Source organism: Pipistrellus kuhlii, unplaced genomic scaffold, assembly GCF_014108245.1.
Source record: "Pipistrellus kuhlii isolate mPipKuh1 unplaced genomic scaffold, mPipKuh1.p scaffold_m20_p_2, whole genome shotgun sequence".
In the NCBI taxonomy this organism is placed as follows: Eukaryota; Metazoa; Chordata; class Mammalia; order Chiroptera; family Vespertilionidae; genus Pipistrellus; species Pipistrellus kuhlii.
The window spans coordinates 71,651,109-71,678,822 of record NW_023425515.1 but is presented as its reverse complement, the minus strand read 5'-3'; the positions used below and the strand labels follow the sequence as shown (position 1 = coordinate 71,678,822).

General features: G+C 42.7%; 1 protein-coding gene across 3 annotated transcripts in view; it reads right to left on the bottom strand.

Moving 5' to 3' along the window:
- The window catches only part of TBC1D23 (TBC1 domain family member 23), a 59,982-nt gene extending 34,440 nt beyond the window's left edge, over window positions 1-25,542 (bottom strand). For all 3 annotated transcript variants that reach the window (XM_036445073.2, XM_036445074.2, XM_036445075.2), the window contains exons 1-5: window positions 25,380-25,542; window positions 7,919-8,030; window positions 5,752-5,857; window positions 4,692-4,896; window positions 3,888-4,011 (exon numbers count right to left, since the gene is read on the bottom strand). In XM_036445073.2, the coding sequence (XP_036300966.1) occupies window positions 3,888-4,011; window positions 4,692-4,896; window positions 5,752-5,857; window positions 7,919-8,030; window positions 25,380-25,432 (600 nt within the window). In that variant the 5' untranslated portion in view covers window positions 25,433-25,542. The remainder of the gene's footprint in view (window positions 1-3,887; window positions 4,012-4,691; window positions 4,897-5,751; window positions 5,858-7,918; window positions 8,031-25,379) is intronic.
- Window positions 25,543-27,714: the final 2,172 nt, after the last annotated feature.

Below are 27,714 nucleotides of genomic sequence, written 5' to 3'. Positions count from 1 at the left end.
GATACCAGCACCTGAAAATGAGTATGTACTTTTAGTATTCAGAATCCAAAGGCAGAACATGTGGATTCAAAGCACAGAGGAGCCATGTACTGGCTGTCTGACTTAGGGCATGAAACAAACTTTAAAGCTTCCATTTCTACTTCTGATAAAAAATAAAAATACTACTACCCACCTTCTTACATTGTTGTGAAGAGAGATAATTAACCTAGACTTTTTTAAGTACCATATATTTACCATAGCCTAATAACTAACAATTACCATCTAGCTCTCTAAGGTTAACTAGCATAATTATTACAGTACCTAACTTATTAATACAAGGTAATTGTGAGAATCAAACACAGCAATTGAAAAGCACCTAAAAGTGTTTAATGACAATATAAATGTGAATTGCTCCCAAAGCTTACTTGTATGTCATTTGAAATGTATGAGACAACATTTATACCCCAATAGGTTTTCGCTTCCAAATAAAAAATGTTAATGTATAAGTTTCTCTAGAGCACAACTGTGTTTTAAATTGCACAAATTCAATGATATTTTCCAATCCCATCAGATACAGAAACAATTCCATGTAGAAGTTTATTTATTTTTTTTAAATATTTTTATTGACTTTTTTGCAGAGAGGAAGAAGGATAGAAAGTTAGAAACATTGATGAGAGAGAAACATCGATCAGCTGCCTCCTGCACACCCCCCACTGGGGATGTGTCTGCAACCAAGGTACATGCCCTTGACTGGAATGGAATCCGGGACCCTTCAGTCTGCAGGCCGATGCTCTATGCACCGAGCCAAACCAGTTTTGGCTGACGTTTGAGTTTAAAACATTTCTTATGTCTAATGGGAATACATACATTTAGTACTAGAACACATATATGTTGTTCCAGACACTAAGCTACTGTCACAGTATTAAATATTTTTATTTAAAATATATCTTTATTTCAAATATTCTCACCATAGGCCTTCAAAGACGACATTTTCCCCCCCATTTTATAGGTGAGAAAACAGACTTGTATTAAATAACATTCCCAAGTTCTACTACTGGCTACTAGTAATAGTTAGTGGTGATATTCAAACTAGACTAAAGACCTGAGATGCCACAGCCCACATACTACCATTACACTTGACTACAAAACTTTTAAAGTACATAATACTACTGATGTTTTTTGTTGTTTAAAAAATTACTCTTAAAAATAGATCAGAAGATGCAAATATAAACAGAATAGCAATATGGTCATCACTAAACTCGTTTAACTAAACTAAAGCTAACACTGCACTGCTTATAGCTATGGGTTCTCAGGGTTTAAGAATTAGTTTTGTTTCATCTCAGGTTAAAAAGGAAAAGCTCCACCCTAGCTTGTTTGGCTCAGTGGATAGAGTGTCGGTCTATGGACCAGAGGGAGGCAGCTGATCGATGTTTCTCTCTCATCAATGTTTCTAACTTTCTATCCCTCTCTCTTTCTCTCTGTAAAAAAATCAATAAAAATATTAATAAATAAATAAATAAACTTCTACATGGAATTGTTTCTGTATCTAATGGAATTGAAAAATATCATTGAATCTGTGCAATTTAAAACACAGTTGTGCTCTAGAGAAACTTACACATTAACATTTTTTTATTTGGAAGCAAAAACCATCCAGGGTTAGATTCCAGTCAAGGGCACATATCTCGGTTGCAGGCTCCTCCTGGCCCAGGCCCTGGTTAGGGCTCATGCTGGAGGCAACCAATCGATGTGTTTCTCTCACTTCGATGTTTCTCTCTGTCCTTCCCTATCTCTTCCACTCTCCCTAAAAAACAATGAAAAAATATCCTTGGTGAGGATTAACAAAAAAGATTTAAAAAAAAAAAAAAAAAAACACAAAACTCCATTCTATAGACATATTCATAGCAAGAATGAACTATTTGGGATAATGAACGAAGAGAAACCAGTTTTTAGTACTTAGTTAAAATCTGCTACCAACACTGAGTACTAATTCTGAATTCTGGTAACAGAAATGCAATTCCTAGGCATGGTGTGACCAGAGAAACCTCCATTAAGTATTAGAATGTTAAAAAAAAAAAAAAAAGTTCCTTATATCAACACAAATAAGGAGTTAATGGCAAATATGTATCTCAGAGAAACTATAATTTTATAGGTATTTTATTATTTTAACTCCGAGTTACAAGATTATAGCCCAGAGGAAACTAAAGAATAGGCTGCTGCAGTTTCAGACTTATTAGGCCAGAAATGAAACCAGTTAGAATCTCTACTTAGCATTTTCTGATTGTTAACTCACCCTCTGAGATAGATACTATTATTATTCCCATTTTACAAATGAAAAAAATTAAAGCCAAGAGGCTGCTTAAATCACACAGTTAATGAGTTATACAAATGGAATTTCCTGAAATTAGATAAGACACGATGAAGGGATGTTTAATTTTTGAATATATATTCTTCCAGCACCCAATCATGTTTTTAAAACCCAGAAGAGCAGTTCTCAAAGTTTGAGTAGTTTTCAAACCTGAGGAGCCCGGAAGTCCCCAAGAGTATTTATAGGGGAATCAATGACGTGAAATAATACTTAGACTTTGTCTTTTTCATACTCATGCTTTCACAAATAAACAACAGAATGTTCCAAAGGCTACATTATGTGTAGTATCCTCAGAGACTGCATCCAGAAGCAGATATGAGAATCTACTAAAAATTAATGAGATTTGCAAAAATATAAAACAATGCCAATGCTACTATTCTCACTAATTTTCTCCTGGAAAATATAGTTTAGTTTTTATTTTAAAAGTAGGCTATTTATGTTAACATGTAATGGATTTACCATTACATCTAAATAAGTAAATACCTAAAACTTCTTAGTTTTAATTTCTAATGAACACAATCCATATAAACAATGAAACCTCAATAAATGTTGTGTGTTAAGTGGTCCCAAGACCAAAAGATTTGAGAACACTGACCTCGAATAACAAACTTTCCACTCAACATACAAATATAGAATATCAGAGCACTGAGATGTACATTATTTCCTTTTATATTAGTCATTTGATTTTATTTTCATGACTTAATATCACTTCTAATATAAATCATCAGTGTAATCAAATTTAATTAAAGTGAACCAGTATTTATCATAGATTACATACACACACACACACACACACACACACACACGAGTGCTCAAAATTCATATACAGGTGAAGGCCCCCCCATAGGGTCGGGAAAGCAGGCAACAGTCGCTGGGCTGGGCATGGAATGAATGGACGTCAGAGGCCGATGTCATCACTGCGTGGTTCCCCGCCTCCCCACCTGGCCACCACTGCGGTGGGCAGGCAGTGGGTTGACTGGGGCCTGCTGGCCGGGGGGTGAAACAGAGCGCGGGAGGTTGGCCACCAGCCCTGAGGAGAGAGCTGGCCCTTGGTCCCCCTGGGAAAGGGGCCGAGTCTGCCACCACCCACCTCCAGGTCCCTGTCCCAGCCCGATCCGGCGATTGGGGCCAGCTAGCTGAGGGGGAGGGACTATGGGAGTTTGGCCAGGCAAAGGAGGTTGGCTGTGGGAGAGCACTGATCACTAGGAGGCAGCTCCTGCATTGAGCATCTGCCCCTTCGTGGTCAGTGCGTGTCATAGTGACTGGTCATTTGATCCTAATGGTTGCTTAGGCTTTTATATAGAGAGATGTGTAGGTAAATATGTCACATATTTTATAAAACAAAAGGCTAAAGTTTGTATTAATATAAACCAACTTAAGTGAGGAGCAAAACAAGCTATTTATTAAGTGCCAATAATTTTACTCCTTTGGTTTAATGGTTGATAATTTAGTACTTTACTTTTTCTTCCTTGGGAAAAAATGTCTAATTAAAGTTTCATAAAAATCTATTTTTCATTAAATGTTCCTACTTTCACTTTATTACCCAGTTGAGTGCATAGGAGTCTGGAGTAATTTTCTTTGTATCAAGAAAAGAACAAAGCTCAGGCTCGTGGTATTGGATGAGTAATCGGAAAAGATGAAAGGGTCTCCCCTTCAGGGAACAATCCCTAAAAGACAAAAGAAGAAAAGTTTCGTGCATTAATGGGTCAGAAATAATCACAGCAGTAACCAATGCTCTTGTAATATTCACCTCCTCCCCACGCTCAGAACACCTGAATACCAGCCTATCTAATAAACCAGGCAGAGCTCTCCTGCTAACACTTTATGGACCTGACTAAACAGAAAGTCGCAGAAGCAACAGGCTCTGAGAACCACAAGCAGGGTCGCCTAAGACCATTGGAAAGCACAGATATTTACATTACGATTCATAATAGTAGCAAAATTACAGTTATGAAGTAGCAACTAAAATAATTTTATGGTTGGGGGTCACCACAACATGAGGAACTGTATTAAAGGGTCGAGGCATTAGAAAGGTTGAAAACCACTGATTTAGACACTATAATGTTATTTTGATGTTATAGATGAAGAAATTAAAATAGGGATACCACTGAAAAAGTATGAAGAGTTATGCTACATATATATATTTTTTTTTCTAGAAGCATAAATTCTTAACTAAAGAATCCCTAAAATTTTTAATAATCACTAAGTCAAATAACAATTATGATTCAAACAACCTTCATAATTATTTAATCCTTTTACTTCACCACCAAAATATATCTAACAACTTTAACTCAAGCAAACTAGGCCTTTGTTCGTTTTTACAATAAGTAATTAAATCACATTTTACCTGGGGATGTACTTATTCATGATAGCATAAAAGCAGTTGTATAAATCGCTGCGTGGCAGTTGAAGGTGCACCAGTGGTTTGAGTAGATGTATCCAGCTAAGGGACGTGCTATATTTAATGTTACGTGATTTACAATAAAAGGTAATTACAGATTCAACATCCAAAAGTAATTCTGTTGCCTTCTCTTCTGGCACTGAAAGCTGGTCTAGAAAATAAATGTCAAAATAAGGTTACCAAGGGCCTTTTAGAGGCTCAGTTATTGGACATAACACTTATTTACAAATATATAACAAATATTCTATTAATGCATTTAGAGCAGCGGTTGCCAGGTGGTCTGTGGGGTCAGAAAGGTTGGCAACCACTGATTTAGAGCAAGACAACACTATGTGAAAGCGTATCTTTCCTTATAGTTATTCAGTATTTACTAGCAGCTCAATATTTACTAACTTAGTAATATTTGACCTATATATAGATCAAACAAGAATGGACCATCTGAAGTAGAAGAGCAGGAAAGAGTCATAACTCATATTCTTGGAAAGCAAAAACTGCTTTCTAAACAAGAGATTATCATCTACCCCGTGATGGGCAGCTACCTACAGCCTGGCCAAGGGCAGGGAAAATGATTCATTCTCTACCTCCAAATTCAATTTCCTTGGCCCACACCAGCAATGTTTCCTATGTAGTTAGTAAACAAAAGTCCATTTAATAATTTAACTAAAATATTTTTCTAAAAGTAGATCATGACCTATTATTTATAGATAAACTTTTAGAACACAGCCTCCTTTAATTTAGGACTATATGCAATTATATAAAAAAAATTTTAGGCTGCATCAAAATTATAAAGACACTTGAAGAATTGAAAATAAAAGAACACTAAAAATTGGGCTCTCTTAAAATATTAGAAATTATTTCATAAGAAGTTCAAAATAAATAATTTAAAGCTATTTACTAGCTCTTTATAATTTGAAATATCCCAAATTATAACAAGATAATGATTCCTCTTCCCCAAAATTCTTATTTCAAAAAAATTTTATTGTTTGAAAACAATTATTAAACTTACCAATAAACTCTAGACAATCTTTGTGAATAATATTCTGTTCTGGCAAGTCTAAAATACCATCCCATGATGCCAAACTATCTCCTTTTCCTGCAACATTGAGAGCAATCTGGAAGAAAAAAACAACAACAAAAAACCCCAACTAACTTCATATGTTATCTTCCATCCTTGGAAAGATGCTATAACAATGAAAAGGCCTGAATTTAGGAATAATAATGAATATTTTAAAGATTACAAAGTAATGTATCTACACTTCATCAAATGCTGAAACCTTAGTCATATTCCTTCTAAATTAAATTGAACTGCTCCATGTCAATAGTGAGTAGAAATTACATAAAATATTTACATAGTTACAAATGTAAATTTATTTTGAACAAATAACATCAATGCCATATAGCATGATGTTTATGTCACCTATGCATACTGAAATCCTGGTGAGATGGTATTTGGTGGTGGGGCCTTTGCGAGGTGATTAGATCATGAGGGTGGAGCCCTCATGAATGGAATTAGTGCTCTTATAAAAAAGAGAGCTGCCTTTTTCCTCCAGCTATGGAAGGACATGCACGTTAGGAAATTACTATTCTTTCAAGTTTAATGATATTACGGTTATTTTAAGTCTATCTTTTAGACTTTCATACTAAAGTATTTTAGTGTGCCATCAAGGATTTGGTTTGTGTGTGTGTGTTGTATAAATTTTTATTGATTTCAGAGAGGAAAGAAGAGGGAAGGAGAGAGAAACATCAATGATGAGAGACAATCACTGACTGGTTGCCTTCTGCACACCGCACCCTGGGGAATGAGCCCACAACCAGGCATGTGCCCTGACTGGGAATCAAATGGTGAGCTCTCGGTTCATAGGTCAACACTCAACCACTGAGCCACGCCAGCTGGGCCAATGATTTGTTGTAAAATAATCCAGTGTGGGGAGGAAAGGATTGCGGTATTAGTCAAACAAGATTGGCCAAATACTGATAACAGTTAAAACTAAGAGGAGGCTCATTATATAAGTGTATCAAATTTCTGTGATAAAACATTCAGAATACTATGTACAGTTATAATTCCATTTATTTTGCCAAAACCGGTATGGCTCAATGGATAGAGCATCGGCTTGGGGACTGAAAGGTCCTGGGTTCAATTCCGGTCAAGGGCATGTACCTTGGTTGCGGGCATATCCCCAGTAGGGGGTGTGCAAGAGGCAGCTGATCATTGACCCTCTCTCATGGATGTTTCTAACTATCTCTCTCCCTTCCTCTCTGTATAAAATCAATAAAATATATTAAAAAATAATAATAATAATTCCATTTATTTTACATATATATATATATATATATATATATATATATATATATACAAAGAGGTAAAAAGTAAAAAAAATATACACCAAGATATTGTGCTTTACATACAGGTGGTAGATAATAAATCATTTTTATCTTATTCTCTGCTTATATATTTTAATAAAAATAAGTATTTCTATTGTAATCATAACATCTTAATAAAGAAAACATTGCCTTTCAAAACCTAAATTATCGATACTAATAAAAATCTAAATTATCGATACTAATCTCACCCTCACGTCACCAAAAGATGGCTGCCAGAAGATGGCCAGGCCAGCAGGGAGGGCAATTGTGGGCAATTAGGCCAGCAGGGGAAGGCAGTTGGGGGCAACTGGACTGGCAGGGGAGGGCAGCTGGGGGAACCGGGACTGCAGGTGGGGGCAGTTAAAGATGACCAGGCCGGCAGGGGAAGGCAGTTAGGGGCAACCAGGCCGGCAGGGGAGGGCATTTGGGGGCGAGATCAAGCTGGCAGAGGAGGGCAGTTGGGGATGACCAGGCCAGCAGGGGATGGCAGTTGGGGGCGATCAGGCTGGCAGGCGAGGGCAGTTGGCGGGCCTAAACTGGCAGTTGGACATCCCCCGAGGGGTCCCAGATTAGAGAGGGTGCAGGCTGGGCTGAGGAACACCTGCCTGGTGCATGAAATTTCATGCACCGGGCCTTTAGTTAAATATGCTGAACATTACAGAAACAGAGAGTTTTAGTAAGTTGACCTGTGTGATAAATTTTCTACATGTGACATGCCCATGGGATAACAGTCTTATGCAACTAATTAAAAATAGAAACTCTCAAATATTATTCTTTAGTAATTACACTTCATTAATTTAGTTTCCATTTACCTTCCAAACTTTGGTCCTGAGATCAGCAGGTAGTGGTCTCCCTTGAATTATATTTCTCAAAGTTTCAAGATCACAACCTCCTTCTTCCAGAGCTTCTTCAAGATCTTTTTCCCTAAAAAGCAAATTGTACTTATTAAGAGATATTTTAATTCTTTTATTACGTATTTCAGATTCATTTATAAGCAGGGCCTGTTAAGGTTGCACCCAAGATAAAAACGTTCTCAGCAGCCAAAGTGCAATCAATACAAAGGCAAATACACAACATTTTGTTTTCAGGCTTCATACACTAAATTTACTCTTAATTTGCATTTAATTCTAACAAACTTAGTTACCTGTTTCCTAAGATTAAAGAAATTTAAAAAGAGAAGGGCAAGCTGGCTGACAGCATTGAGAAGTCACAGTGAAAGCAGTATTCATAGTAGTAGTAATGACTAACAATTTATATAGCACTAAGTGTGTGCCAGGCACTGTTCAGAGCATTTAATTTTTTTTTTTTTTTTAACTTTCACAATAAGCCTGAGGTAGGTTACATTATTGGCCCCAGTTTAAAGATACAAAAATTGAGGCAAAGAGGAGTTATGTTGTTTGTGGTCACATGTCTAATAAATAGTTGAACCAGGATTCAAATTTTAAAAGAATGTACGCTCTTAACACTATGCTAGGTAATGGCAAGGAGGATAAACAAATTCAATTAGGATTTCAAAGCACTGCAGAATGAGAAGAGAGAGTACATAACTATATAGATATATGACTAGAGCAGTGCCCGGCATACAGTGAATAGTCAATAAATGTTAGAGGAATAACAAAGGCTCTAATGGCACCACTGTATTAAAAGTAAAATAATATCACATCAAGTAAGTTATCAAGAAAATCAACAGCAGTTATGTTCAGTCTATTATGTTTTTAAAAAAGTATGAAATACATTTTCTTTTCATTTGTATATGGTTAAAACAATAATTTTTAAAACTTCACAAAGGGAGAGGATCCAAGATGGCTGCTCGGGTAGACACCTAACCGCAGCAGCTCACAACAATTTCAATGGAATACAACTAAAATGTAGAGTGGACATTGCCCAGACCTACAGGTGGTCGACTGACTGAAAACTCTACAATAGGAAGGTGGGAGAAAGCCAGAGGGAAAGTCAGAGGAGCTGAAAAAAGAGCCTAAGGTACGGAGACATGCTGCGCGCTCGCACGTATGCGCGCACCGAGAGGTCGCAGCCGGAGAGGAGGAGAGGGCTGGGTGCTGCCTGGCGTTCCCTAGCAGGAAGGAAATGAAACCCCCAGCCTGGGCTGAACCCCCGAACCGGCAGCGCTGAGCCCCATTATGGGCCAGATTCTGGGGACCCAGGCTCCGGCAGGGGGAGACGGGGCTGGGAGGCTGAATCCCAGGGGAAAAACGAAAGGCGGGGGCCCCCGGAGTCGCGCGCTTTGTGCGCAGAGGACTGAATGTAGACTCTGATGCTGGATTACCCTAGCCGGAAGGAACAAAGCCTCCGGCTGCGCTGAGCCTCAGACCGGACCGCCCGGAACTCCCGGTCTGGGCCAGTCCCTGGGGACCCAGGCTGGGCAGGGGGAGACGGGGCTGTGAGGTGGAGTCCTGGGAGCACGGCGAAAGGCCAAGCCCCCGGAGTCGCGCACACTGCGCGCAGAGGACAGTCTGTTGACTCTGATCCTGGACTCCCCTAGCGGGAGAGAGAAAGAAAGCTCCAGACTGGAGGATCTTGCCAGCAAGGAGCCAGGCGACGGGGCCCCCAGGGGGGGGGGGGTGCCCCTGAGCCGTCGACCGCTGAGCGCAGGCAACGGAGCCAAGGACCGGGGATGCTTCCTGGGCGGCGCCAACCCCGGCGACAGGCTGAAGCAGCGCAGGAGCCCGCGGAGAACAAAGGGGTGCCACAGGCCAACCTGCTGAGATTCCAGGACGGTGAGGAAGAAACCAGAGAAGTTCTCAATGTGAAGAAATCAAGTGAGAGCAAATGATAGTAAAATTACTTAAGAAAGAATGCAAAGAATATCTTGAAAAATCAAAGACTAAGTCAGAACTCAACTCACCAGCCAACATTGCAACATAAATGCGTTTTTTAAAAAAAAAAAAAGAAAGAAAGAAAGAAAGAAAGAAAGAAAGAAAGAAGGGACAGAATGTTGGAACAGCGGCGACCAGATCTAGAGAGGGAGGGAGGGAGGGAGGGAGGGAGGGAGGGAGGGAGGGAGGGAGGGAGGGAGGGAGGGAGGGAGGGAGGGAGGGAGGGAGGGAGGGAGGAAGGAAGGAAGGAAGGAAGGAAGGAAGGAAGGAAGGAAGGAAGGAGGGACAGAATGTTGGAACAGCGGCGACCAGATCTAGAGTGGCCAGGCACAAGGCAGTGGCAGCTGGGCCCAGAGCTGCAGTGGCCAGGCCCCAGAGCAGCAGCAACCAGAACCAGAGAATCAACGGCCAGCACTGGAGCAGCCAGACCTGGGGCAGGGGCAGCCAGGCTTGAGGCAGAGGCGGCCAAGCCCAGGGTGGCCAGTCCAGGAACACCCAGACCCGGAGTGGCCGGGCCCGAAGAAGCCAGGCCCAGAGCAGCCGGGTTGGGAGCAGCCAGGCCCAGAACAGCAGAAGCCAAGCCCAAAGCATCCAGCCCGGGTGCGGCCAGGCTCGGAGCAGCGACTGCCAGGCTGGGAGCGGCCAGGCCTGGAGCAGCCGAGTCTGGTGCGGCCAGGCCCGGAGCAGTGGCTGCCAGGCTGGGAGCAGCCAGGCTAGGAGCAGCGGCTGCCAGGCTGGGAGCGGCCAGGCCCGGAACGGCCGAGCCCAGAGCAACCGGGCCCAGAGAAGCCGGGTCGGGTGTGGCCAGGCCTGTAGCAGTAACAGCCAAGTCCAGAGCAACTAGGTCGGGAGTGGCAGTGACCAGACCCGGAGCAGCAACTGCCAGGCTGGGAGCGGCCAGGCCCGGAGCAGTGGCTGCCAGGCTGGGAGTGGCCAGGCTCGGAGCAGCGGCTGCCAGGCTGGGAGCAGCCAGGCCCGGAGCAGCCGGGTCTGGTGCGGCCAGGCCCGGAGCAGCGGCTGACAGGCTGGGAGCAGCCAGGCCCGGAGCGGCCGGGCCCGGAGCAACCGGGCCCAGAGCAGCTGGGTCGGGTGTGGCCAGGCCTGTAGCAACAATAGTCAAGTCCAGAGCAACTAGGTCAGGAGCGGCAGTGACCAGACCCGGAGCAGCGACTGCCAGGCTGGGAGAGGCCAGGCCCGGAACAGCCAGATCTGGTGTGGCCAGGCCCGGAGCAGAGGCTGCCAGGCTGGGAGCGGCCAGGCTCGGAGCAGCGGCTGCCAGGCTGGGAGCGGCCAGGCCCGGAGTGGCCGGGCCCGGAGCAACCAGGCCCGGAGCAGCCGGGTCGGGTGTGGCCAGGTCTGTAGCAGCAACAGCCAAGTCCAGAGCAACTAGGTTGGGAGTGGCAGTGACCAGACCCGGAGCAGCAACTGCCAGGCTGGGAGCAGCCAGGCCCGGAGCAGCCGGGTCTGGTGTGGCCAGGCCCGGAGCAGTGGCTGCCAGGCTGGGAGAGGCCAGGCTTGGAGCAGCGGCTGCCAGACTGGGAGCGGCCAGACCCGGAGCAGCCGGGTCTGGTGCGGCCAGGTCCGGAGCAGCGGCTGCCAGGCTGGGTGCGGCCAGGCCCGAAGCAGCGGCTGCCAGGCTGGGAGCGGCCAGGCCCGAAGCAGCGGCTGCCAGGCTGGGAGCGGCCAGGCCCGGAGCAGCCGGGTCTGGTGCGGCCAGGCCCGGAGCAGCGGCTGTCAGGCTGGGAGCAGCCGGGCCCGGAGCAATTGGGCCCAGAGCAGCCGAGTCGGGTGTGGCCAGGCCTGTAGCAGCAACAGCCAAGTCCAGAGCAACTGGGTCAGGAGCGGCAGTGACCAGACACGGAGCAGCTGGTTGTGGAACGAACCAGAGCAACAGAGGCCAGGCCCGGAGCAGCCTGGCCCAAAACAGCTCGCTCCTCACCTGCCCCTGCCCCATGGCTGCCTCTCAGACATGGCTGGAAACTTTTGCGGGAACTTGAGGGTCTGCTGAATCAAGTGATGAAGGCTTATATCTGGATGTGTTGAGTTAGTATAGTCCTGGGGTGTTGATCTGTGAGTGCCTTCGGTGGGGCCTGGATGAGGCTGGTTGTCCTATTAGGAAATGTCTTTTGTGTGAAGTGTATCATTGGGCATTTGGAGGTATTATTGATATGAGAAAATGCTAAGTAACAGATTTGCTATCTGAAAAGGGATTTACTATCGGGGAAAGGGAGGGAGGAAGAGACTGAACATAAACTGTGCACCAATGGATGAGGATGAGGGGGCAGAGAGTGGGGTGGGAACCTGGTGGAGGGGGGAAGAAACGAGGAACCTGTGTAATAATATGAACAATAAAGATTGAGTTAAAAAAAATAAAATTAAATTAAATTAAAAAAATAAACCATATTAAAATTACATTGCGAAGAAAAATATCAGTGACTTTAATATTAGAGATAAATACGCTAAATAACTGATAAAGTTCATGAATATGTGCCAAAAATAATTATTCTGCTAATACTATTTTATTGATAAGATGATCAATCTGAGGATTAATGTTCCTTTAAGATATATTACTTTAGTATTCAATAATGTTAAGTGTTTAATATAATTATTTTAGAGACCCACCAATGTGGTAAAGTCAACTGTCATTCAGCAAATAAACATTTTTTAAATGACAAAAAAAAAAAAAAAAAAACTTCACAAAGGTACAAATTATTTTTTTGGCCAGGAAATAACTAATTTCTTCAGAATTCTCTAAAACTGAAGTTTCAGTCATTATTTATAATTTTAGTATTCAATACATAAGAAATCTGAAAAAATAAAAATCTATAACTCAGCTAGACAACTCATTTTGAGGAAAATAAATTATTCCCATTCCACATTCTTTCAATAGAGTGATTTAAATCTTTCTTATTGATAGTATTCCAGAAATATCTATTTAAATGTATAAATTTCCTAACATGTTGCCCTCTTAAGGTAAAAAAAACACCTATCTAATAAAGAGAATATGCTAATTGAACATCACTCTGTCACAAAGATGGCTGCACCCAGAGCTGAGGCCAAGTTCCCATAAGGAGCCTTAAAGAACAATCAGCAGGGATGTGAGGCTACACCCTCCTCCGCCTGTGGAGCTCGACAGGGGACCTCAGGCTGCGCCCCCCCACCGGGTGGGACTTGATGGGGGACCTCAAGGTGCTTCCCATCCTGGTGCTGGGCTAGGGGACCTCAGGCCACACTCCCCACCCCAGCATTGGGCCAGGGGACCTCAAGGTGCACCCCCAGTGCTAGGTTAGAACTCAGGCTGCACCCCCTGCCCAGTGGGGCTTGACAGGGTACCTGAGGCTGAGACCCCTCCCGGTGCTGGGCAGGAGGATATGAGGCTGCACCCCTCTCCCCCGCATGGCGGAGCTTGATGGGGAATCTCAGGCCATGCCCCCACCCCACCCCCAGTGGGGCTTCATAGGGGACCTCAAGGCATGCCCCTTGCCCTGCCCTAGTCTGGGGGATCTGAGGCTCCATCCCCTGCCCAGTGGGGCTTCACAAGGGTGGGACTGGCTTCTGGATCTAGCCCAATGGGGGTGGGGGTGGGGGTGGGGTGCAGCCGGGTCTGTGTCTCACGTGATTTTGAGGTGCATGTGGGTGGGCGGGGACTTGACTCTGGGTCCCATTGTGTGCCCCAGATTCTGACAGGAGGAAGGTTTTCATATACATTTTACTAATTTTCTTTAATCTCTGACACTTCTATTATAGAGAAAGGGCAAATAGCAATATTAAATTATTTCCTCTAATTAATCCCCTTTTAATGTGCACAAATTTAATGCACCGGGGCACTAGTCCTATGTAATAAAACCCTAATATGCAAATCAGCCAAATGGCAAAATGACTGGTCACTATGATGCGCACTGACCACTAGGGGCATGTTGAGCATCTACTCCCTAGTGGTGAGTGTCGCTCAGCCAGAAGCTGGGCTCACAGCTGGTGAGCACAGCTGCATGGCAGCATTCTCTCTTGCCTCTGCAGCAGCACTAAGGATGTCTGACTGACAGCTTAGGCCTGCTCCTGGGCCTAGGCTGGCAGTCAGACATCCCCCGAGGGCTCCCAGATTGCAAGAGGGCACAGGCCAGGCTGAGAGATCCCCACCCAACCCCCCGAGTGCACAAATTTCGTGTACCAGGTCTCTAGTTCTTCAATAAGCAGAAGCCATGAAAACAACTACTTTTAATATTACCGGACAGTAGCTAACTTTCATTACTATTATTTTTTTAATCCTCACCCAAGAATATTCTTTCCATCTATTCCTTTTTTTTAGAGAGTGAGGAGATGGGGGAGAGAGGAAAAGAAATCTATGTGAGAGACACACTGATTGGAGGCATCCTGCACCACCCCAGTCGAGACTGAACCTGCCCTGACCAGCAATCAAACCCACAACTTTGGTCCGAGGACCGACGCTCCAACCATACAGTCCAGGGCAAATTTAACCTTTTTGTTATTGTAATATAATCATTTTAGAAAAATTGGACAACGCATAAAAAAAAGTAAAAACCAACCACAATTCCAATACCATGAAAGAACTACTATTCACATTCATTGAATTACTTTTTCATATATATGTATGTGTGTAAATGTGTGTGTGTGTATGTGTGTGTACAGAGACATATATAAAACAAAACTGGATTATCCTAATTATATAAAATTATCCTGTATGACTCACTTATCTATATTTTTCAAAAAAAGTTATGAACATTTCTCCAAGTCATTCAATACTCTTTATAATTTGGATTTTTAATGGCTGAGTAATTGATTTGGCTATTCCTCTAGAGCAGAGTTTCCCAAAGTGTGGTATGTGTACCCCCAGGGGTACGGGAAGAGTTTGGTGGGGGTAAGCATTGCACCGGAGTTTGGTGTGGATATGCACTGCACCGTGCTTAGCTGCGCCTAATTCTACGTTCTCATGAGTATGAGGGGTACTCAGCGTTACGAAAATGATAGAAGAAGTACACAATATGTCAAAAGTTTGGGAAACACTGCTCTAGAGCTTGGTATGAAGGCACTTTCTAAAATTTCCTTGCATTAACCTTTCCCACTCGTCCTTTGCACAAATTCCCTCAAGAATTATTCAATAAATATATTTTAACATTAAATAACTTAATACAGACATAAAAATTTAAAATTATGGTGATATCCATTAGAACAAAAACCAAAATTGTGAAAGGTAGCTACTTCTGAAAAATGAGATAGAAATGAGACTTTTCACTCCTCACACAGCATAAGTCAGTACAACATGAGTATAATATGTACTATATTTGTATATACTGCTTGATTATTTAAATAATATTATGAATTCCTCTTTAACATTTATACCCTTTCACCAAGCAATAATTGGGGATGAGTAAAATGATTCAGTTATGATCATGTTAAAAAGCAATCCTATATAATAAAGAGGTGATATGCAGATTGACCATCACTCCAACACACAAGATGGCCGCACCCATGTGGACATCAGATGGCTGCCACAAGATGGCCAGTAGGGGAGGGCAGTTATGGGTGATTGGGGCAGCAGGAGAAGGCAGTTGGAAGGGACAAGGCCTTTAAGGGAGGGCAGTTAGGGATGACCAGGCCTGAAGGGGAAGGCAGTTGGGGGCGAGATCAGGCTGTCAGGGGAGCAGTTAGGGTAGGGGTGTCGAACTCAATCAGAGAAGGGGCCAAAATCTAAAATCCAGCCTAAATCGTGGGCCGAATGGTTTACTGAACAGTCATAAACTGTCATTGTGATGGAAACGCAGCGGAGTGCAGTGATGACAGCCGCGGTGCGGGCCACATTGCAAGGCCTGGCGGGACGGATTTGGCCCGCGGGCCTTGTGTTTGACACATGTGAGTTAGGGAATGCTCCGGCTGGCAGGCAGAAGTGGTTAGGGGCAATCAGGCAGGCAGGCAGGCAGGCAGGCGAGGGGTTAAGAGCCAGCAGTTCTAGATTGTGAGAGGAATGTCCAACTGCCTGGACATCCCCTGAGGGGTCCCAGATTGGAGAGGGTGCAGGCTGGGTGAGGGACAACCTCCCACCCCCAGTGCATGCACTGGGTCTCTAGTGTGTGTGTTTGTTTTTTAAAAATATATATTTTATTGATTTTTTTACAGAGAGGAAGGGAAAAGGATAGAGATTTAGAAACATCGATGTGAGAGAAACATTGATCAGCTGCCTCTTGCACACCTCCTACTTGAGATATGCCTGCAACCAAGGTACATGCCCTTGACCAGAATCGAACCTGGGACCCTTCTTATCCACTGAACCAAATCGATCAGGGCTCTAGTGTTTTTTGTTTTGTTTTTTTAAATTTCTTTATTGCCAGGACCAGTTTGGCTCAATGGATAGAGCATCAGCTTGGAGACTGAAGGGTCCCAGGTTCGATTCCGGTCAAGGGCATGTACCTTGGTTGCGGGCATATCCCCAGTAGAGGGTGTGCAAGAGGCAGCTGATCGATGACTCTCTCTCTCATCGATGTTTCTAACTCTATCTCTCTTCCTTCCTCTCTGTATAAAATCAATAAAAAATATATTTTAAAAAAAATTTTCTTTATTGATTAAGGTGTTACATATGTGTCCTTATTCCTCCATTAACCCCCACCCCCATCTCACTCATGCCCTCACACCCCTGTTGTCTGTGTCCATTGGTTAGGCTTATATGCATGTATACCAGTCCTTTGGTTGATCTCTCCCTCTTACCCCCACTCTCCCCTACCTTCCCTCTGAGGTTTGATGGTTTGATCGATATTTCTCTGTCTCTGGATCTGTTTTTGTTCATCAGTTTATGAGTGAGATCATGTGATATTTATCTTTCTCTGGCTTATTTCACTTAACATAATGCTCTCCAGTTCCATCCATGATGTTGCAAATGGTAAGAACTTTTTCACTGCAGTACTCTGTTGTGTAGATATACTGGGCCTCTAGTTTAAAAATAACAATCTTAAACCTTTCTAATGAACAACAGTATGATAGCACATTCAGAAATGACCATGACCATGTGGGAGCATTCTTTGATCATTGAAGAATCTTGAAGTTATCTGCATTTTGATCAGAATCAGACATATCTGTTATAGCATTTTAACAATCTGCATATTTGCATACCAAAGGAAAAAATACCTCACTCATCAGTGTTTTAAAAATTAGTGGAATTCTGAATCAGGATTAGAGCCGCAAAAGCAGCTTTGGAAAAGTCCCTTTTCAATTACTGTAATCCTTTTCTGAATTTGAGTTAACCAGCATCTTGTGCTAAGTAAACAAGGTGCTAAGTCTAGTCTTCTTGGCTTGACAAGTCAAACAAACATGATAACTACAATATTTCAGTACTGCAATTGACAAAGGAATTAGAGATCATAGAATGTTGTTCTGTAAACTACTAAAATTAATTATACATGGAATAGATGCTGTAAATCTTCATAGTCTTATTTTTTATCCATAGTCCATGTAGATCAAATTGCACCAATGGTACTTTTTTCCCTGCTAAGAAAAAAACTCATCTTCCTAAGAAAAACAAACAAACAAACGTGACTTTTCTACATGTGTAATGTTGCAATCACTTATTGTAAGACTTTGCTTACAAAATAGAAGAATATCTTCTCTACCAAGAAGTTAACTTTAGAGAGTGCTCTAAATACTTCCCTCTTTCATCTTACACACTTCCTCAAAACAAAGTTCTTAACACAATGTTCCTTTCTATACACACGAGGTGACTTTGCAACACTTTTAATGCAAAAAGGTAAAGCATCAGGGTACTACCACCTCCAAAGCAGTATTTTATTTGGAAGCTGAAAACTGTATCCTTTGCCTAAGAGAAATAACAAAATGAAAACAGCAAAAGTCAACATAAAATAGCACAATGTTTCTATTACAAATTTCCACTTTATCCAAAATGTAATGAGAAAAGCAATACCCCAAATACTCCTTTTCTGGAAACCATCATTTTGGAAAATAAAGGAACAACTATTGCAAGTAAGGTGACACTTTGCAACAACTGGACAATTCTTTCTAAGGGTACTTTATCAATCAGAGATCATAATTTGGCAAAAAAGTAGATGAGAGATTTATTTTTCTCCCTGAATTCCAATCATCAATGATAATTTATTTGGAAAAAGAGGATCTCATTTCTTTAATATCAGTGACCACAATGGAATCTATGATATAAAGCTCAAGACTTTCTAGTATTCAATTACACACCTATATGAGATAAAATACATACTTCTATATGTCACTTTTATATTTAGAAATGCTGGAAACTGAGAATCCAAGATGGCTGCCCAGGTAAACACCTAGCCGCAGCCGCACACAACAATTTCAATAAAATACAACTAAAATATAAAATGGACATTACCCAGAACTACAGGAAAGTCGACTGGAAATTCTACAACGAGAAGCAAGGAGAAAACCAGGAGGAGTCACAGAGGAGCTGTAAAAGCCCAAGGTACAGAGACACACGGCGCGCGCGGAGAGGACAGAGCCAGAGAGGAGGGGTGGCTGAGTGCCTGGCTGGTGTTCCCCAGCGGGAAGGAGATAAAAGCTCCGACTGTGCAGGGCCCCAGTTCTGACTGCTCTGAACCCCAGTTCTAGGCCAGTCCCAGGGGACCCAGGCTCATCCATAGAGAGCTGGGGTGTAAGGCGGAACCCCGGGGGAGCGGCGAAAGGAGGTCCCGGAGGCGCGCACATTGCGCGCAGAGAAGGGACAGTTGGCTGTGCCGTGGGATTGCCCCGGCGGGAAGGAGACTGGGGCTCCAGACTGCTCTGAACGCCACCTCCAACTCCATTTCCAACTGAACTGAACCCCAATACCGGGCTCATTGGGGGAGAGCCTAGACTGTTTGGTAGCAGGCGAAAATCAAGGGCACCTTTCTCTCAGAGGCGCTTGCAAGGAGTACTGAAGGACCCTGAGACCTAGGAGCAGCATAGGGCGGGGCTGACAGAAGCCAAGGCTGTAGGCTCCACCCTGAAACTCCGCCCCATCTGTAGCTGCGAAATGCGACAACGAAATATATCACAAACGAAAGAAATGGAGGACAAAAAGCGACTGGATATAGAGTTCAAATCTACGCTTATAAGGTTTTTCAAGAATTTCCTAGAAAAGATCGATAAGACCTATGAGGATATGAAAAGAGATCAACTAGAATTATTAAGGAATCAACAAGAAATGATAAGGGATCAACAAGAAATGATAAGGGATCAACAAGAAATAAAGAATACATTGTCTGAAATAAAAAATATTATACAGAGTCCTAAAAACAGAATGGAAGATCGCAAGAATCAAGTCAAAGATTTGGAACATAAAGAGCCAGAAGACACTCCTCCACAGAAGCTAGGAGGCAAGAGAATCCAGAAAGTTGAAGATAATGTAAGAAACCTCTGGGACAACTTCAAGTGAACCAACATCAGAATTATGGGCGTCCCAGAAGATGAGAGAGAGCAAGATATCCAAAACATACTGAAAGAAATAGTGACAGAAAACTTCCCCCACCTGGTAAAAGAAATAGACTTACAAATCCAGGAAGCGCACAGAACTCCAAACAAAAGGAATCCAAAGAGGACCACCCCAAGACAAATCATAATTAAAATTCCAAGAGCAAAAGACAAAGAAAGAATATTAAAAGCAGCAAGAGCAAAGCAGGTAGTTACCTATAAAGGAGCACCCATACGATTGTCAGCTGATTTCTCAACAGAAACCATGCAGGCCAGACGGGAATGGCAAGAAATATTTAAGGTGATGAATAGTAAGAACCTACAGCCAAAGATAATCTATCCAGCAAAGCTATCACTCAGAATTGAAGGTCAGATAAAGAGCTTCACTAATAAAAAAAAGCTAAAGGAGTTCATCAACACCAAACCAGAATTATATGAATTGCTGAAGGGGGTTCTTTCAGAAGAGAAAGTAAATAAAGATAAAAATTATGAACAAATACGTAACTATCAACAAGTGAATCTAAAAACCAAGGAATTTAAAAAAAAATCTGATGAACAATATTAACTGTTGAACATAATAGAATCAGAGGTATGGAAGGGGAGTGAACTGACGATTCTTGGGGAAAAGGGGAGAGGGGATGTGGGAAGAGACTGAACATAAACTGTGCACCTATGGATGAGGACAATGAGGGGTGGGGAAAGGGCAGAGGGTGGGGTGGGAACCTGGTGGAGGAGAGCAATGGGGGGGGGGGGGGGGGGGAAGGAACATTTGTAATAATATGAACAATAAAAATTTATTAAAAAAATAATAATAAATAAATAAAAATGCTGGAAACTTTTTAAAGGGAAAATAACCATAAACAAGTTATTTTAAGAACTTCTTAATTCTCCAACATTACTGAATAAAAAAAAAAAAAAACAGAAAAATTACTGAGCTGATAGTTATTAACAAAATTTAATTGCTTATATGTTCTAATTTTATTATTGTGTTCTCAGTACATAATCAAGTTATAATTCTATTTTTGTATATGATGTACATACAGTATAACATTGTTATATATTTACATTTTTAATATATAATGTATTATAAAATACATTTAGTTAAATATTAATATAAATTAGATACGTATTATCTGGAAGCTATATGTAACCATAATAGTCTCTTTAAGTGATTTCTGGCTAGGGATGTGTGAGCACATTTTGAAATCTGAAGAGGTATAAAGCTACAGTATATAACACTCTGTATCACATCCCACCATATCAATCATGAAGGATTGTCATCTGATCACCCTACGCCTGTCTTCTTATCTCTAACAAGGCAACAACAATAATTCATAACTTCCCTTTCTCAAAGAATTGTTAAAGGAGTCAAATGAGATTATATATATATATAACCTGTTGCATGAAATTCGCACGGGGGGGGGGGGTGAAGGTCCTTCAGTCCAGCCTGTACCCTCTCCATTCCCAGACCCCTTGGGGGATGTCCCACTGCCCGTTGGGACCAGGCCTAAACTGGCAGTGGGACATCCCCCTCATAATCCAGGACCACTGACTCCTAACAACTCACCTGCCTACCTGCCTGATCACCTCTAACCATTCTGCCTGCCTGCCTGGTCGCCCTCAATTGCCCTCCCCTGCCAGCCTGGTTGCCCCTAACCGCCTCTGCCTTGGCCCTCGCCACCATGGCTTTGTCCAGAGGATGTCTGGATGGCTGTCCAGAAAATGTCTGGTCTAATTAACATATTACCCTTTTATTAGTATAGATATGTATATATGTACATATATACGTATTATAAAGGATAAAGTTCTATACAAATAATATTATATCTTGCTGAAATTATTGAATACCACCATAAGCAATCAGTTTTATATGAGTTTTATGTAAGTGCTTGTAAGAAGAGCACACACTACAGCATTCTCATCCAACTATGTCAGCTTAAGAATAAGAAGAAAAAACAAACAAAACAAACTCCTTTAACCTTCACAAGAAAAAGATGATTTAAAAACAAATGATTTATTAGTCATTATTTTATCAGGTGGTCAAAAGGCTAATCCTTAAAAACAGATATACATTAAGTTTCAGGATATATCTTTTGTTTTCATTGGCTTTTATCTTATTGTTCTTGCAGTTGCACAAGAAACAACTGGCTCTTCTGAACCTAACTGGAGGGACTGATTTTGTTTCCCATCTGTATTTTTCACAATCTATTGTAAATAAGTCACTTCAAACATTGCTACATTTTAAAACTGTGTCATTCTATTCTACTCTGCTAGAGAATGTAATTTCTAAAAATACCAGTATTTACTTAACTTCAGAAGATATTTATGTATCATTCCTAGGGTTAAAATAATGAAAAAAATTGAACTGCCCAAGCAAGGCAGAATAATACACAATTCTGGCTTTACATTTGTTTCAAATGATTATAAAACACTGCTTAGCAGCTTGAATATAACCAGTACTTAGTTGATGTTTATTGAATGAAGTATGAATGAATCCTTTGCTAAAACAAAAACAAAACTCACTAACTCCCCTACCAGCCTTGTCACCCCACGCCGCCTGCTGTTTGGTCATTACTATGAGGGAGTCCTGACCAATTTGCATATTACCCTTTTATTAGTATAAATAATTACATGGCTACAGTTTCAGAAAGTTTGAGAGCTGAGGCAGTTTCTGATAACTTTAGCTTACCATAAAAAGTGAGCATTATAACAGTAATTACACAGCTCACAAAAACACTGAAATGGCAGCATGGTATGTTATTGACATGATTTTACAAAAATGTGCCTTCATTCATGCATACATTCAGACAATAAACATTTACTGAGCCACCTGCTATCAGCCACTGCCTTTGAAAAGGAGCTCACTATGGAAAGAACAATGATAAACCATGTAATTGGATAAATTATAGTATGTTAGGTGATACAATATAACTTGCCATATATATTATAGAGAATAGATTCCTGTGATAAACTCATTCTGAAATACACATTATCTAGAACTTGCTAAGTAGAACTGGTCCATGAACCAGCAAACTGCCATCACCCAGATGCCAGTCAGTCAGAAATACAGAATCTCAGGTCCCAAGCAAATCTATTAAATCAGAATCTGCATTTTAATATAAGATCCCCAGGTAAACCCAATGCACATTTAAATTTTGAGAAGCAATGATCTGAAAACCAGTAAGTAAGTAAAAGTGATGTCTGGTACTTTTAAGGAGCTTCAGGCCCCATTCTGAGCCCTTTTAACAAAGGAATACACAATTTTAACAGATTTAGCTGCCTAGGTTTACAGATTAGGAACAAATTGGGAAATAGCAATAACAACAAAGAAAGAAAATGGGGAAAAACTAATAAAAAGCATTTTCAAAATGGGATCTCTGTATAAGGCCATTTAACAGCAACAATCTACCCTAACTGCCCTAAAGCTCTCACTATTATTACAGAAGTGTAACAGTAATTGATTTTCTTAAATGTGATTCCTCTAACAGTTAAGAGTCTAACTAGACCACATATTCCTTGAGGACAAGGACCTAGTAGTTTTATTCCTAAATACTTACATTTGTAAACTGGATGACCCCAGGTCACTAAGATGAATTTAGGTTAGGTAAATGAGATGTGTAACACAATTCAGAAAAATTTCCATCTAAAAATGTTACCAAAAAGATGTAAAACCTCCCCATTCTATAACAACCACTCATTCATCAAGCACTAAAGCAGAGGCTTTACCAAACCCTGTGCTCCAAATCTGAATGTCTCTTCTGACTCTACTCAGACTCACTTCCAGGGGGACTGGTGAATGGAGTCAGTAGAGAAAAAGGAGAAATATTAGGAGAATGGAAGGAGAGTAGAAATCACAGAACACCTCAGGGTTCCTTCATTCATGACAATAAAAAGAGCAAAAATGAAAAGTCACAACAAAGAGGCGGCAACCCTAGTAGAGAACAAATGCTACCTCAAGCAACCATTCACCCCATGTTCCTTGCCCCTGGGAACCAGACACATGCTCACAATCCTAACCAAAAATCCCTCAAAGACATTTTAACTCTAGAAACATTTCCCTCCTGGCCTTCAATCAGGTGCTAACAGCCAGTTTAGGATACAATTCTTTCTTCCAAAACAGCAAACTTCATGAAGCTTTAGTCTTTACTCTCCAAACTAATCAGTTTTCTTGCCTATGTCTTTGCTCATGCTCCATTCAGAGGCCAATCCCATTTGCTCATCTAAATGCAGTATCCAATGTTAATCACTAGCCACGTGTGGCTATTCAACACTTAACATGTGGTTAGACCGAACTGAGATGTAAATGTAAAATTTGTATTCGATTTTGAAGACTTGGTACAGTAAGCTGTAAAATTATGTCATTGTTTGGGTGTTTGTTTTTACAATGATTACATGTGAAAATAGAATTTGGCTATGTTTAAGTAAAATAATTAAAAATTATTCTCACCTGTTTCTCTTTAGTTTTTTTTAGTTTTTTTTAAATATATTTTATTGATTTTTCACAGAGAGGAAGAGAGAGGGATAGAGAGTTAGAAACATCGATGAGAGAGAATCATCGATCAACTGCCTCTTGCACACCCCCTACTGGGGATGTGCCCGCAACCAAGGTACATGCCCTTGCCCGGAATCGAACCCGGGACCTTTCAGTCCGCAGGCCGACGCTCTATCCACTGAGCCAACCGGTCCCGGCTCTCTTTAGTTTTTAACATGGCTATTAGAAATATTTAAATTACATATGTGGCTCACAGGACACTTGTACTGGACAGCACTGATCTAAATCCTGCTCATTCTTTAAGGCCTTCTTCCAGCACCTCTGCTTCCATGAAGCTTTCCCCAGTGACTCCAAGGGGAAGTGGTTTCTGCCTGCTGATCTCTCGTAACACTTTTACCCACTCTCCCAAACAACTGGATCAATTTTACCTTGTTTCTGCGTGTACCTGTCAGAGCTCCCCAACTCCAACATAAGTAAATGGAGGAAAGAAACGACATCGAGGTCACCATAAATTTTCCTCCTACACCTTGGACTAAGGTAATGCTTGATGTCTGCTAACTGAGAGCTGAATTCCTCATGTACTATGTTATCTATCCCTTGAAATGATTTCCATTTTTCTCGGGGATTAAAGTCCATGTGTACAGATGTCCTGTATTATTTTTATAACAATGCCGGTGAGCTGTAGGCATACAACATGATGAACAAGGAAATCTAAAACTATCTATTATATACGGTCAATGCATTTAGATCAATTGTAAAAATTAGACAAACCTCTCAAAGTCCCATTTTTTTAATATGACCCTAAAACTGTATTATGAAGATCCACTGTTTCAAAAGTAGGAGCCTTTCCCAAAGATTAACAACACGGGGTGACAAAAGTCTAGCAAAAAAAATTATTGGAGATCCTCCCCACACCCGGAGTGTAAGCCAGGTAAGCATGCAAACGCTGGGGAGCAGCAGCGAGAGTGGTGTCCCACATCGCACCCAGGGCTGAGAGCGAAGTAGTAGGAAGAGAAAAGATGAGTTATGTGAAGGATAGAATGGTGGAAATTAAGATTAACCTCAGAAACTAAGATTAATTTTTTAAAAAAAAGTATCTCAACTATGTGGGAGGGATCCTCCCTGGGTGTGTCTCAACCTGCGAACCCGCAGGCAGAGGTGGCGACGGCCGTTCCTCCCGCCGGGAGTCCGGGGCCTCTTTCCCCCGAACTGCCCTCCCCGGCAGCCCCTCACTCCCGGCCAGGACTCCGGCCGAACCAGCCCGGAGCTGGGAGCCGGTGGACGACGCTGGGGGCCGAGCGGAGGCCCAGCACCGGACGTCGGACCCCCGCTCCCCGCGAGTCCGGCCTCAGCCCCTCCGGCGTCGGGGACGGAGGCGCCCGGGCAGGCGGAGGGGGCGGGGCAGGCGCGGGCGGCCCAGCCGGCGCCCACCGGGGCCTCCGGCACAGGCGGGGCGGGGAGGAGGGAGACCGGAGGGCTGGGGGAATCGGCCGCGGGGCTTCCACTCACCAGTGGCCGTCGCTCGGCTGTGGCGGTGGCAGGACCTCTTCTCCTTCCGCCATTGCTGTTGACGTCCACGTCACTTTGCCGGAAAGTGGACCCGGAGCCGAGACGGACGGGGAACCCAGTGTCGTAAAAGGTGCTCGGAAGCCTGGGATTGAGGTTCTGGAGCTGGGAAGAAAGGGGGAGGAGGCCCGGACGTCACGACGTCCGGGGCCAAAGGCAGCTTTGGGGGAGGAGACTTGGCGGAGGCTGCTTCCCTTCCAAAAACTACAAGTCCCAGGATGCCGCGGGCTCCGGCGGGGCGGGGCGGGGTGGGCGGGGCTTGGTGCGGGCGAGGTCTTTGTGGGCGTCCAGTTAGCGTCCTCATTCCTCTTGGCGCGGCCCTTACAGGTCAGACCAGAGTCCTAACTAGAGGAGGGGAATTCCACCAGGAAGGCTGAAGATAGCAGTTTCAGTAATTTCCTTCTTTAAAAACTGGGTTTGAAGAAAGAGTGGGGTGCAAAGAAAAGACAAGTCCACCCGTAGTAGTGAAGTGCAGCCAAAAGAACAAATATACTTTATGTCCTAATACTTAAAAGTTGTCTTATTTTTAAAAAGCTAAACAGTAAAGGAAATACCTTCTAGTTTTTCACCTTTATAAGTATAGTAATATATATCTATATCTATCTATCTATATAAAAGGCTAATATGCAAAGTATCCACTCGGGAATTCGTCTAGGATAGGGGTGTCAAACTCAATCAGAGAAGGGGCCAAAATCTAAAATCCAGCCTAAATCGCGGGCCGAATGGTTTACTGAACAGTCATAAACTGTCATTGTGATGGAGTGCAGTGGAGTGCAGTGATGACAGCGCAGTGCGGGCCACATTGCAAGGCCTGGCGGGACGGATTTGGCCCGCGGGCCTTGTGTTTGACACGTGGTCTAGGAGACCAGGAGTTCGATTGCTCGCTATGACATGTGCTGACTACCAGGGGGTGGCACGGAATGAAGGCAGGCCCTGGCTGGCAGCCAGAAGGCCCTGATGGGCCCTGATTGCAGGCCAGATCAGGGACCCTACTGTGCATGAATTTCAAGCACGAATCTCTAGTGTCATTTGTATTTGGCATTAGAAATAGATAATATATTAAAAAATAATAAGAAAAAAGAAATAGACAATATATTGTTTATGAATAGATATGTGGTTTTAAAAACTGCAGGGGCATGATATATAGAAAAATTGGAATGACAGTTCTCTAAGACAAACACAGCCAGACATTAGTGAAAGCAGTAAAGACACATTAGGGGAAAGAGCTGAGCTCCATTCAGATTTATGCAGAGGTGGCTAAGGGCTTCAAAGGGAGAATGGGGGGGGGGGGGGAGCTCATTAGTCGGAGCAGTGAAAAGCTCCAGAGGGTTGGTCAGTGTAGTTTTGACTGGCCCAACTGTGTCAGCTAGCTGGCAATGCTCGAAGTTAGGATTCTACCCTCCCACAGAGACTGGGAGAGGGAGGGCCTATCTGTCCTAATGATTGCATTTCAAAGGAATGGTCCTCTGTTCTTTGGGAAGAACAGTACTAAATTAGAAGAGATAATACGGTATATACTCACCATGGTAAGCCCTTTCCAGTTAAGACTCCAAGGAAGAGAGGTCAGCAGCCTGTCATCAGGTGTCAGCTAGAAGGAACAGTAAACTCTCCTGGCTGCCTTTCAGGAGCTTTCTCCATCAGGCATTTTAATGGGGAGCTGGGGTTCAATGAGGGGCTGGGGTCATCCTAGGGACACTGCCTTATGTTGCTAGAACCTGTGCTAGAGTTTGGCCAAGTTTCTTAGTGTAGGGGTTTGGACAGAGTTATCAGCTTTTTGCATAATATAATATACTTATATTTGGGGGAGGGGAGGAAATGGCTTCCATTATATACATCTTTATTGATTTCAGACAGGATGGGAGAGGGAGAGAGAGATAGAGATAGAAACATCAATGATGAGAAGGAATCATTGATCAGCTGCCTCCTGCATGCCTCCCACTGGGAACAAAGCTCACAACCTGGGCATGTGCCCTTGATCAAAATTGAACCCAGGACCCTTCAGTCTGCAGGCTGTCGCTCTATCCACTGAGCCAAATTGGCCAGGTTTCCCATTATATCTTTAATATTTTGTTTCTTAAGAGCTCATAAGTGGCTACATGGTTGTTCAGTGTTCTTTAGAGAGTTGTACTTTGGTCTCTACTTCATAACTTAAAAAACTATTTTATTAAAATAAGCACAAGTCATAGTACAATAAAAAATGATGAGAGGGAATCATTGATTGGCAGCCTCCTGCATGCCCTCTACTGCGGGTCCAGCCCACAACCTGAGCATATACCCT